The 13,609-nt window shown below is 41.2% G+C and overlaps 1 protein-coding gene across 2 annotated transcripts; it reads left to right on the top strand.

Annotated features, from left to right (window-relative positions):
• LOC143326767 (glutathione synthetase-like) lies at positions 1-13,229 on the top strand. Of its 2 annotated transcripts, XM_076740624.1 has the most exons (12): positions 1-1,950; positions 7,028-7,173; positions 7,482-7,557; positions 8,065-8,204; positions 8,439-8,555; positions 8,809-8,889; positions 8,987-9,064; positions 9,276-9,342; positions 9,639-9,833; positions 10,025-10,106; positions 10,249-10,438; positions 10,547-13,229. In XM_076740624.1, the coding sequence occupies exons 1-12, from the start codon at positions 1,834-1,836 to the stop codon at positions 10,668-10,670; spliced, it is 1,413 nt and encodes a 470-aa protein (XP_076596739.1). In that variant the 5' UTR covers positions 1-1,833; the 3' UTR covers positions 10,671-13,229. The 2 variants fall into 2 exon arrangements, with proteins under 2 accessions (XP_076596739.1, XP_076596740.1); XM_076740625.1 differs by lacking the exon at positions 8,439-8,555.
• Positions 13,230-13,609: the final 380 nt, after the last annotated feature.

A 13,609-nucleotide genomic window follows, 5' to 3' on the forward strand; every position in this document is an offset into this window, starting at 1 on the left:
GTAGACAAATGTCTTTGTGTTATTTCTGCTAGTAGTGTTGCTGTTTGTCATTTATCCATAGTATTATTATTATTATTATTATTATTATTATTATTATTATTATTATTATTATTATTATTATTATTATTATCATCACTAACATTGGAAACATGGTGGTGGAGCTGAAGTGCCATCTTGTGGCCGGCTTGTGTTACTACAACATGTTAGGATCAGTGAGGGCGCTCTGAGCTCATGTTTCACATGTGAGAGTATTAAAAACATCTTACAACATCTCAGTGCAATTGAACGGCACTGCAGCATTCAAACAGTCCTCACACAGTGTGCTGAGGTTTTTTGTCTATGTGAAACTGGAAAACTGGATGTTATCAGGCTTTGTGAAAGTGGTTTTGAAATACATAGTTTGTTTGAAGAACTTTTGCAGAACAGGCCACCCTGCCTTTATTAAGCATGTACGACTCTTTAAAAAAGCTCAGGTTGAACAGGAGGAACAGGTGCTTGAAGCTTCGAGGAGAAACAAATCAAGTGTCCTTTGACGGCTGTTTTCTGCTGTTCACCACCTTTGATTTGATATTTATCCCTTTAACTATGAGTGCAGTTTTTCTTTATGATTGATTGTTAGACAAGCAACTAACAAGCTGTTTATTTTCTACGTACAGATACTACGACGTGATGCTGTGGTGTCGTAAATGTGGAACGCTTTAACAAAAGCAGTGGCTAAAATGACCCCAGTCATTTTCAGCAGCTTTATAAGAAATCTATATAACACATAAGTAATTCTATAAAAATGATAATGATAAGAAAAATCTATTAATTATTTATTTTTATAGCAGCTTTCAAGGAATACAGCTCAAAGTGCTTTAATCTAAGGGAAAACAATTCAACGTTATATCGACACTTTATTGCTGTGCTCTCATGTGATGAACATGTTAAGGTTTTCTTCTTAAATGTTGTCCGTGAGGGTTACACTGAAGAAGAAAAGCGGTTTTATATAAAGGGAGAACAAAGTAAGAGCAAAACAGAAGCACTGTAAATGAAAATGAAAGAAAAGAGAAGCCCTTGCAGGACGTCACCTGCAGGATGAACTGTGGATCATTTTCCTCTCCCAGGAGCCATTCCAGGCTTGATGTTATGATTGTGTTATAGAGCAGCGTACTAATTAAAATTCTTCAGATTTGATGAAGGAGAATTAAGAACCAAATGTGACTCTTTGGACCAAAAAAAAAACAAAAAACAGCTCAACATGTTAAATCAAAAATCTGTGTGTATATCTGTTTTCTTTATCTCTGCTTGTTTCATTGCCTGACTGCAAACAAGTCAAGCGTGCCTGTGGATAGACCTCAACAGAGCAGCAGCGCATGCAAGACCAAGAATCTCACAGAGCTTTTGTGACCTCGCAGGAGAGACCCTTCTCCTCTTTTTGCCATCCTCTGTATCAGCAGTGTCAGTGTTAGTTGTAGTGGGGGTAGACGATGTGTCAGGGCTCCGGGGGGTGAGCGGGATGGGGTCTGCCAGGTGTTTGGGGTTGAGGTTGCCTGGACTGACTCCATATATTTTACCCCCTGTGGAGCACAGTCTCGCACTTTAGGTTTAGCACCCAGCAGGTACAGATCCAAATCCCACAAGTCACTCTGTCTGTGTAGGTGAGTCTGCGGAAATTTGTGGTTTCTGTTCCTGTTTCTTCTTATCAGTTCTTGTGTACCGTCTCTGGCATTCTGAGGTCTGTTATCGCTAAATGTTGCCAATGGAAGGAGATTGCAATTAAAGAGAGCTTGATATTTTGTTCTGCTTGCTTGACGCTTGCAGGGTGGGGCTTATTTGGGCTGAGAGGGCTGCATGCACATGGGAGTGACTAAGAGCTATTTAAGTGAGAACAGACATTACAGATTATTTACGTGTCATAGTGCTGAGCTTGTGCTGCAACATTTACTCAGGCATTCGTGGCTTCATAGGGTAAGTATATGTGTTACTGCCATGTAATGTATGCTGATTTAAAACCAAACAAACCAAAATGACCAACAGAATGGGATGAACTAACAGTTATGACATTATGTCAAAGACGTGTGTGTTGTGTTGCAGAGATATAGGCTGAAGGTAGCATGCTAACCAGCTTGCTGCTGCCCTCCTGCTCATAATACCACTTTGTACCAGAAGAGGTGAGGTCTGATAGTATAGCCTACGTAGTTTCAGGAGATGGGATTCAGGAGATGTATGTTGGTTTGCTACGTTTCACAAGCTTTTTTTTTTTTTTTTTTGTCAAATCAGCAAAATAAACTCACAAAATGTCAAGGTAAAATTCTTACACCTATTTTTCTCAGTAACAGAAAAATCAAACGGTACATCTTTTGAGTTCAGGTTTCTCTCTTTCACTGAGCTGAGATGAGCTTAATTACCTTGTTAATATTTATTTGTTCAAAACAAACTCTTCATCTTCTCTGAAAGTATTCCAGCTGTGGATGCTGCCTCTCCTGTCCCAGCCTACCATGCTTTTGTTGTCTTCATAGTTAGTCGTGGTCGGAGCTGCTGTAAATCTCCTCAGCACTGTTTTCTGGTGGTTTGGCTCTAGTCCCGCCATGCACACTGGAAAGCTGCTGAGCCAGGTTCCATTGCTCGGGATGTAATCACCAGCACTCCACTGGTGCTCAGAGCTCCTGGGGAGAGTTGGCTGAGTTTTGGTGACTTTAATCTGTGCTTAGAGTCAGTTTGATGCGGGTTTCTTCAAGTTTCTTCATGTCTGGATTTTATTTATGGAAGTGATTGTAAATTTTTTACTTCTTTTAGCTTGGAAGCCAACCCTAGATTTACTTCCAACTTAGGAATTTGGACTGAGATTCAGGTTAATGTGTTATGTAACAGAAAGTGTCAAAATCATCTGCAGCTTCTGTCAGTGATTGGATGCCACCATGATGAATCCCTTCTCCCTCTGTAGAATCTCACAATGCTCAGTGTGCTACCACATCTCCCTCTGGCCAATTCAGTCTTTATTTAGACCAGATGTTAGTTGCATGTCCAAAATGCCGACAACAGAGATGGAGAGTACAAAGTTAGAATAAGAAAAACATTGGAAATGCTGGAATGTACCTTTAATGACAGCTACGAGTTACGTACACGGCTGATGGGGGTGACGGGTCAACAGCTGTTCCGCTAATTTCTTCTGTGAAACATGCTTTGATTTTCTTCCACTTGTTTCCTGAAGGGTTGCTGTGTTTTACCCCTCAGGCTCATCCTGATGGCTACAAAAGCAGTTCTCCAACAGCTGATCACAAATCCCGACAGACTAAGCACTTTAGCGGATGAGGCGAAAGAGTTGGCTTTTCAAGTTGGGGTTCATATGCACACATGTGAGAGCGCCAGAGGTAGGGGCAACAACTATAACTTTGACATTTAAAAGACGGGTTTCTGTTGGATGAAGTTCATCCATCATGTGTCCTATTAATTCATGCTGAGTGAGGTTTTTTTTTTTTTCAAGCATTTAGAGAATTTGTGGTTAGATTACTCCAACAAAACATCAAAGACCCATTGACTGACACAGGGACTGTCCAGCTCCCATTTGAAAGCGTTTATCATGCAGCCTGGACGGTAGAACAGTATTAGAAACTGAACTGTAACAAACAAACCTGAAGCCTCGCACAGGTGTCAGGGGACTCTAGATGCTGAAAAATGGAATGCAGCTGACATTAAAATTGGATCATCAACAGACCTGATTGCTCTGTATGTGTGCTCATTCCACCAAGCTTGGGTTGTGCACTTCAAACATGGTGGGACCCAGCATTTTGTAAGTGTATGGGCAAGTTCATATGCACAACATTTCGGGCTAGCAGATGAAGTAAATACTTTTTTTTTTCACCTCCACAGTATTTTAATATAACTACTTTTTTAAAAATTTACAATTTTCCATCACTTTTGCACAGACAAGCAAAGAGGCTGTCATCAGTATTTTGACTTTATTAACAATGGATTTCATGACTGTAGGACATGCAAAAGGGTTCACATTCGCACTTTTGCTTTGAGTTTCAGTCTGTGTTGGTTCAGCCTCTCTGCTCTCACCAGTCATTTTTAGCCAACCCAGTGAATGCTAATGTTGCTTCATATCCACTGAATGTGTAAATAAGCAGCTGTCAGTGTTAGTTTATTGTTCATCATTCATGTCTACACGTTGTGGGAGGTGGACTGCTGCCTTAAAAACATTTAATGATGGGGTGTTGTGGGATTTTAAGGTTTTAAGTTAACGGGCTTAAAGTTAAAGGCAACTACACTGGAAGTATACTGAAAAACACTCTAAAACATATGCAAGATGTTTAAATTAGATTCATGTATGAGTTGAGTGTGCCTGAGTGATCACAGCACATACGTTTGTAAAAGTAGTAGAGTAGAGAATAAGGCAAAGTGACCAAAGCTCAGGATAAATCCACGCCTGATGAGGCACGCCTCGAAAATGTTGCCTGTAGTTTTTCAAAAAGCTAGGTAGTCGCTGCTAAGATTAGACCAGAAAGATCGCTTATCCATCCTCCATAGTTTACCACGTGTAGTGTGGAAACCACCAATGTTCATTTTTTAAAAATGACAGGTCGAAACTATCTGCCACTAGTAGATTAGGAAGGCATGTCTGGCTGCAGTTGTCACCTGCTAGATAAGAAATGGCTACCTTCACACGCAAGGTGGTTGGCACTCTGCCACGGTTTTGTCAGAATGACTCATGACAATTCTAATGGTGGCACAGCTGGTTCAGACTGGATTTTAAAAGAATGTGTTGTGGTCTCTCTTTAGAGAGTTTTAGGGGTTTATGACAGTTTTTGTTAGCTTTTTGTGCAGGACCCCGGGGTCCACTCCACTGTTTGTTCAGGCTGTTTTTGCTTTGAATAAACAACCTCACATCAGACTTTGAAAACCTTGTGCAGCATATTTCTTGAAACCTTCAATCACCAATAATCGATCCAGATGTATTTTTGAACTACACGTTGGACACTGCTGTCTGACCATTTCTGGCCCAAAGGCAGGCAGTTTTTGACCCAACAGTGTCCTGGTTTAAAAACAACTGGAAACCAAACACACCACAGACTATTGGCTTGCATTGTATTTCAGCACTCTTCATAGGTGAAGACAAAATGTATTATTACCTCTGCAGAGGAGCTTATGTTTTCAGTTGGGATTCTTTGTTTGTCAGCAGGATTATCGAAAAGCGACTGACCCAATTTTCATGAAAGCAGATCTGAATCTTGGGACAGATACACAAATAATTTTTCACTTTAATTAACACTGTGAGATCAGATATTTGGCCTTGACGAAAATAAATGGCATACAACTTTAAATCCAGCAGAAGGTAGCAAAGTTCAACAGTGATAGAACACAGCCACTTGTGTTATAGATACAGTCAAGCCCAAAATTATTCATACCACTGGCAAATTTTGATTAAAAATTACTTTTAGTCAACCAGCAAGTTTTTTCTTGATTGGAAATGACACAGGCGTCTCCCAGAAGATAATAAGACGATGAGGCATCATTGAGGAAATCAATATTTCTCAGCTTTTATTTACATTTGAATAAAAAGTGGCATGTCCAAAATGATTCATACCCTTTGCAACCTTGGTCATGGTTAAGACAAAGGAGCTGACTGAGGACCTGCAGCTGCGCATTGTGGCTGCTCACAAATATTGAAAGGGCTATAAGGCTATATCTAAATGTTTTCAGGTTCCAGTGGCTACAGTGCAAAGTATTATTAAAAAAATACAAGACGTTCCGCACTGTGGAAAATCTCAGAGGATGTGGTTGGAATCCAAAAGTGGCACCTGTGCTGGCCGGGAGGACAGTGAGAGAGGTGAAAAAGAATTCAAGGATCACCACCAAGGCCATCCTAGTGAATCTGGGCTCTGCTGGTGGCCACGTCTCAAGGCGGACAGTCCAAAGGACACTGCACACTGCTGGGTTCCATGGATGCAGACCAAGGAGGACGCCGCTTTTCCAGATAAAGCACACAAAAGCCTGCTTGGCCTTTGCAAAGGAGAAGCCTTCAACCCAAAGAACACCATCCCCACTGTCAAACATGGTGGTGCGAACCTAATGCTTTTGGGGTGTTTTTCAGCCAATGGACCAGGGAACCTAATCACAGTAAACAGCACCATGAAAAAAGAGCAATACATCAAGATTCTCAACAACAACATCAGGCAGTCTGCAGAGAAACTTGGCCTCGGGCACCAGTGGACATTTCAGCACGACAACGACCCAAAACACACAGCAAAAGTGGTGAAGAAATGGTTAGCGGACAAAAACATAAATGTTTTCCAGTGGTCCAGCCTGACTTGAATCCAATTGAGAATCTATGGAGGGAGCTAAAGATCAGGGTGATGGCAAGGAGACCCTCCAACCTGAAAGAGTTGGAGCTCATAAAGATGAATGGGCAAAAATACCAGTGGAGACATGCAAAAAGCTGGTCAGCAATTATAGGAAGTGTTTGTTTGCTGTAATAGCAATAATTTTGGACATGCCACTTTTTATTCAAATGTAAATAAAAGCTGAGAAATATTTATTTCCACAATGATGCCTCTTGTACATTGTCTTATTATCTTCTGGGAGATGCCTGTGTCATTTCCAATCAAGAAAAACTTGCTGATTGAATAAAAGTAACTTTTAGTCAAAATTTGCCAGTGGTATGAATAATTTGGGGCTTGACTGTATATGACAACTCCATATCCCAGTCCACATTCACTGGAACCAGTGATCCTCTGCACATGTAGCTGCTCAAACTTCATACAGAAAGCATTGGTTGCAGAGTGCTGGAGGACAGTGGTTTTCATGGGAACACTTGCATCTCAAATTAAGATGGGGCTATGAAAACCTAAATACACATATATCATGCAACTAATGATACTTTTAGTTTTGGAAATATATCCAGACACATAGTGGTTGCACTTGCAGATTTGCATAGCATAGGAGAGTGGACTATTGGTATTCGACTTGAAAGGGGAGCTGACACACAAAAAATGTCCCACTGTGTACAGTTTGTGTACTAATGCTGTTTCTGTTGTGTTTTCAGGTCGTGACCCATGCCCCGTTCACACTCTTCCCCTCCTCTGTGCCCAAAGCTGCCCTCCTCCAGGCTCTGGCATTGCAAACTCACTTCAACACACTAGTGGACAAGATTAGCCAGGACGCAGAGTTTCTGGAAGAGGCACTTGCAGGGTACAAGGGCAATGTTGGGAGCATGTTGGTGATTTGAAAATGTAGTTGCTGGTTGAGGTATTTTCTATAAAAGCATGCGCAGATTCTGGCCTTTGAATCCCACAGCAAAGCAAATATAAACCCAAATAAAATGACTGTTTCTGGATGATGCAGAACAAAATTTCATATACGTCTCTAACCCAGTCATAATTGGCAATAAATACTTTCAAGTTAAAAGTTAAAGAATAACCCTTTACTGACTACAGTACAGTACAGAGATTCATCACTGATGTGTAACGCTTGATGATTTGTCTCCCTCCACATCACAGTACCATCCAGGCTGATGATTTTACAGCTAAATTGTTTGGCATATACAAACAAGTGCAGCGGGAAGGTCAGAGGCAGGTAAGAATCTTCATTTACGATGTCAACAAAGTAGGTATCCTGCTTCGATACCTAACCTCCCCATAGTTCCTAGCGAGTAAACGTATTTCCCGGTGTGTCCTGGCACTGTTGAAGTGAAAGAAGCCAGAGATGCAGAAGAGCAGATGAACTCTCAGGTGAAACTGGCAAACTGGCTCAATTAAGAACTGTGCCACATCACCACAAATTGTGGGGGATTTGTAGAAAACCAATATATGTGATATTTGAATTACACACTCTCTTCATTGATATTTAGTAATGAACTATAATACATGAAACGTAGTATAAGTACTGTATTAATTAGATATCTATATAAGTTTTCAGGTTAGCCTAGTTATTCATATTAATTATATCACTGCAAGACTGTCAGACTAATTCAAACCAAACCAAACTAAAGTCAAACACTCCCCGCAGTGATCAGGATGAGATGGTAGAGGTCTGCAGTGGCTGATGTTCTGAGTGAAGTTGGTTGGTGCATCTTCTTTCCAGTCCATTGTGGTGGGTTTGAGCCGGGCGGACTACATGCTGGACCAAAGTGAGGATGGGACGTCTTCCCTGAAGCAAATAGAGATCAACACTTTTGCTGTTGCTGGTTTCTGTGTGTCTGACTGTCTTCCTGTGGTGCACAGGTATCTGAGAACACACACACACACACACACACACACACACACACACACACACACACACACACACACATGTTTTCATTCATCAGCAGCTCGGTTGGGGGGAATGGAACAGTATGTTGATCAGGTTAAGTGCATGTTTGCTGTTGAGATGGCTTTAAATTCCCATCGCGCTCATGCCTCGCTTTCCTCTCTGTGATTTCCACTTGTACAAAAACATGGTTCTCCCTGATTTGTCAGGCACGTGCTGAAGTCAGTTGGTCTTTTGGAGGAGAGCAAGCGTCTCCACAACACCAACAGCACTCCTCAAATGAGCGCCGCTCTTGCCAAAGCCTGGGAGCTCTACGGCCAGCGGATGTGAGTGTAGTGCTGGTGGAGGTCAACAACTGCACATGATGGCAGTGTATCAACAACATGTGTAGAAGGAAAGAGGAACTCATATGGAAAGTTTAATAAAGTACAATCAGGATTTTTAAAATTATTTATATCTTGTTTTTTTTCTTTCTTTCTTTCTTTTCCCCAATATTGCTTTGTTTTGATGCAGTAAAATAATCTTTATGACTGACTGAATTATAGCACATCAGTAATGACCTTCATTCTCCTTCTGAAGGGCAGTGATCATGTTTGTGGTTGAAGATCTTCAGATTAGCAAACTGGGTCGTCGTCAGTTGGAGAAAGAGCTGTGGAACAGGTAAATGTTTAGCAGATGTATGCTGACATGATGAAAACACAGAACAGGACTTTCCCCATTTGTTAAGCACAAACAACCTTTTCTCTTTTCCATGCAGGAATATTCCTTTCATCTGCAGAAGGTTTGAGGAGGTGTCCAGAGGAGCATCTCTAGATGGTGACAAAAAACTGTTTATGTGAGTGTGCATTTCTTTTTTTCTCACCATAAAGCATGTGTAGTTGCGTTGTGAATAGTAGAGAGTGACCTATTCTTTAAGTTGTGACTTATCATGAACAATTTTACTGTGTCGACGCTCACAGCAGTTATCTTGTTTTCCTGTTAGTCTGACCGCACCATAACATGTCAGTTCTGGCCTGTCTTAAAGCATGTTAACTGTCACTCTGCAGAGATGGGCTGGAGGTCGCTGTAGTGTACTACCGCTATGGCTACATGCCAGAGCACTATACAGAACAGGTAAGACGTCAATATTCCTAACATTTGTGTTACTTAATGCTGCATTAACTTATTTTTTCTGGCAACGAGGGGGCAGTTGCAATTGGCTTTTCAGCAGCTAAATACTCCACTGCGTTCACCAGCTGGACACTGACTTTCTGTTTGGCACTGGCTGGGTAGTGTTCAGTGGGTTTTATCAGAGCTTTTTTCTCTGAAAACAACCCTGATGAGGGTGGCCGAGTGAACTGAAGCAGTAAGAAGTGAGGAATGTCTCCAGTTGTAAATAATTTCTAACACAGTGTTCATGAATGGTGCAGACTTGGGATGCTCGTCTTCTGATGGAGCGCTCACTGGCTGTGAAATGTCCAGATATTGGTACTCAGCTTGCTGGAACCAAGAAGGTCCAGCAGGTACTCGCCAGACCTGGAGTCCTGGAGAAGTTCTTCCCCGACCAGCCCCAAGTAGTGGAGCAGATCAGAGCAACGTTCGCTGGCCTCTACACCTTAGACATGGTGAGAAAGTAACACATTACACAGCTGTTTCATGGGATGTGACGTTATATTAAAGGTGCCATGTGGAAGGTTCTTTTGTGTTTCTCACCAAAACACAGAGAAACGCTGATGTTGGTCCACCCTCTGCATGTACTGAAAGTCACTAGCCACTGTATTTTTTCAGTGAAAGGTATCATTGGTTTATTTTTCAGGGTCAGGAAGGCGACCAAGCAGTGGCCATGGCTTTGGCCAACCCGGACAAGTTTGTCTTGAAGCCTCAGAGAGAAGGAGGAGGTAAGAGGACATCAGCATGCCCTCTGCAAAGGGTAGCATACAACATGTATGGATATTTCTTCACAAGTCACTGAGCGTAACATTGTGTCAGTTGTCATTGCCAAAATTAACACTACATATGATTTCATGTGTGTCACCTCAGGAAACAATTATTTTGGACAGGACATTGTCCGAGTACTACAGGAGGTTCAAAGTGATAAAAGGAGAGCTGCTTATATTCTGATGGACAGGATCAGACCTAGAACAGAACAGAACATCCAGCTGAGGAAAGGACTTCCACTGAACCTCACCTCTGTCTGTTATGAAATAGGAGCCTATGGAGCCTATGTGAGGTAAGTATATACAGAGGTGTAGAGTATGCATGTGTGGCATAGATGAAAAGATGAATCATACAGACGTAGACATATTGACAATCAAGATGCACCTGTTTCTCCATACAGGCATGGACGACACATGATCATCAATGAGGTTGCTGGTAACCTTTTGAAGACAAAGAGCATCGAACACAATGATGCTGGGATAGTTAGCGGAGTTTCTGCATTTGACTCTCCTCTCTTTATCTGAACGTTCCTGCCCTGACAGTTTAAGGGACTGTGGCTTCAGAAAACGCATGTAACTAGACAAAACACAAGATCATGAAAAAAATGTCTTCACCTATTTGACAACATGTGCACAGCGTTTAGTAAAAAAACCCTGCAAACTGAGGAAACTTCACTGATTACACATTTTATGTGTTTTGTGTTTCTGTATTTGGTTGTGTTGTTTGTGTTTGGTTGAGTTTTGTGTGAAGGAAAATGAGTGTTATCAGTTTTACAGCATGAAGAGAGAGATAGTGGTGGGACAAAGGTAACATGCTGATTTTCTGGATCTATCTTCAGTTCTTCTGTAGTTTCACAATTTTTTTTTTAACTGCAGCAGCCTGCAGTTTCACAGACTCAACACGAGGTAGCAGTCAAACCAAAGGCATTGTCCACATAAGGTAAACAGACAGGAAGGTTTGTGGAGTTCATACATGACAAGCACAGCAACAGGGTTCATGTGGGCCTTGTGCATCCTGTTTTACTGCATGTTGGCAGTATGTGCACATGTCATGTGATTTAATGGTACAAGAAGGAGGCATAAAGCCATATTTCCCCATAATGTCACCCATATTTTCAACCTGCTTTGAGATTTTTTTTTTTTTTTGCGTCAATTGTTCTGAAGACTTTGCACATATGAGGTAAAAGTTTGACTTAAAGAGGGCGGTGTCTGTGTCGGTGTGAGAAGCATAAATAATACCAGTGCAGCTGTGCAACAATGCTTTTCAGCAGTCTTTTCAGCAAAATGTACTGAGAGTATCAAAAGTACTCGTTCTGCAGTAAAAGAAGATATATTGTTATATATGACATTAATACATTTTTGGGAGTGAAGCAATAGGGTGTATGAAGTATTTTACCATTGTAGCATTAAACTGCTTTATATACAGTTAGGTTGTTTATTCCAGTGGTGTAGGGGCCAGGCCCCTCCAAAGGGTCACAACATGAATCTTTCAAGCTGTGAAGTGCTTGGTGGTGAAAAAAGCAATGTCCTGCAACATAAATGTATTTTTCTGACCTTCTGATATTAGCTCATTTGATCTCTTTGGATCCCAAATGGTTATTTGAATAAAAGGAGATCACACTTTATATGAACTGCTAACAACTCACAGACATCTGAAATGTGATAAGAAGCCCCAAGTAAACACAAGGCCAAAAAGGTTGGGGGCACTGGTATGATCTAACCAATGTGTTAACTTTATTGTGTTGGTTAATATAAAAACTTGATCTGAAAGCTAACTAGCTTTCAGATAAATTTAGTGTGGTAAAAGGTGCAATATTTCCAGCTGAAATGAAGTGGAATTGAAGTATAAAGTAAACGAAAAAGGAAACACACAAGTAATTACATGTATTTGTACTTATGAGTATAGTACATGAGTGAATGTACTTGGTTACCTTCCATCACTGGCTGTCTGGACTGTGAAAATGTCTAAACCTTGTAATAATATTCATTATTTATCCAACAACAACAACCGAACCTGAAGTCGAGGACTATGATTTGCTGTCTTTCTACCACGAACAAGATGAAGATGCATCTTCTGGGGTATGATGAAGATGTGAAATGTGTTTTTGCCTTTTTGTCAGTGATCCTGGTATTAAGATGCACATGCACTTGCATTATACCATGGCCTCTGACCATTCTAGATTCTGATTGGCTGTCAGGTGTGAATTAACTGTTAGTATCTAGACAGATAAATCTGAGGTCTGTGTTTCGTCTCCTGTTTCTCCTTGAATTTGATGTTCTTCATTCGGTGCTCATGAACAGCATTCCATTCTGTACAAGCTTCATGTTCACCGTAGGTTAAATGAAATGTTGAATTCCTCTGTTCTGATATTTGTTTCTTTACTAAAAAGTTGTTTTGTGCTAAATAGACAATACAATAAAACCTTTTTCCTTCACTTCTGCTGAAGCTGCAGGACGTTTGCCATGGTTACCTTCAGTCTAATATGAGCATATTCATTTAGAATGGCAAGCAAACTTACTTTGAGTCAGCTGGTTCATCCATTGCAATGATGGAGCTTACACCTTGTCAGGTATTATCCATAGACTGTATAAAACATGGACATGTGAAGCTCAGTGACAGTGATTCTGGCCATCACTGTCTTGGCAGTACCTCACTCCACCAACCACCTGGCTAATCCAAATTTGGGCAAAGACATGGAGCATGGGTGGAGCTGAGGCGGGAGCCTGGTTGTTGAAACCTTGCGGTTAGCTGTCACTCAAAGTGTCCACGCCCAAAATAATGCGTAAGAAATGATTAAGACTTAATTATTGTGAGAGTGAGTTCACCCCTGTATAGCTGCTATGAATGCGGAAATTTGCTATAGAGCCCAAAACTGGGCTTTGTACCAGGCTGTAAACATGTTTACTTCTGCGGTAAAGTTGAGCATTCTGATATGGGGATTGGCTCACCTTTGGAGCCAGCCTCAAATGGCCATTTGAGGAACTGCAGTCGTTGGCATATGCAGTTTTTGGCTTCATTTTTCAGCTCTAGAGGTTGCCACTTGGTTTTTATCCCTTACGTAACAGCCAACACAGTACAATCAGCCTCAGGCATTATCACTGACTTCAAATAAAGTATAGCTGTTATTTTGTCCATTTCCTGTTTTTGTTTCCTCGTCATGATTATAAATCTTTGGTGCTGACTTGCAAGTGCGACACATTCCAGTAAGTGGCCCAGGTCATGAAACAAAGAAGAAGGTCATTGTCAGTGAGGGCTGTCAGCACCAGAGAATCTCCCACAGGAAACACTCCAGCATTCACTGTTTTACTGCCAGAGCAGTTAAAGAAAAATACCTCTGTGTTTGGCTCCCTGAAGCTGTTGTCCCATGGAGAAGGGTGAATGCAAGGTTACGGATATGAATTTTGGCCATTTGCCTAGTTTAGATTTGTCAAATTTGGACTGCCTCAGTCCCTTTTCCAAGTGC

Source organism: Chaetodon auriga, chromosome 10 (assembly GCF_051107435.1).
Source record: "Chaetodon auriga isolate fChaAug3 chromosome 10, fChaAug3.hap1, whole genome shotgun sequence".
Lineage (NCBI taxonomy): Eukaryota > Metazoa > Chordata > Actinopteri > Chaetodontiformes > Chaetodontidae > Chaetodon > Chaetodon auriga.

Excerpts from the sequence above, each read along its gene's own strand:
- LOC143326767 (XM_076740624.1), top strand. The coding sequence starts at position 1,834 with ATGCACATGGGAGTGACTAAGAGCTATTTAAGTGAGAACAGACATTAC. Across the intron at positions 9,065-9,275 it reads GGTGACAAAAAACTGTTTAT|AGATGGGCTGGAGGTCGCTG; the intron begins GTGAGTGTGCAT and ends GTCACTCTGCAG. Across the intron at positions 9,343-9,638 it reads CAGAGCACTATACAGAACAG|ACTTGGGATGCTCGTCTTCT; the intron begins GTAAGACGTCAA and ends TGAATGGTGCAG.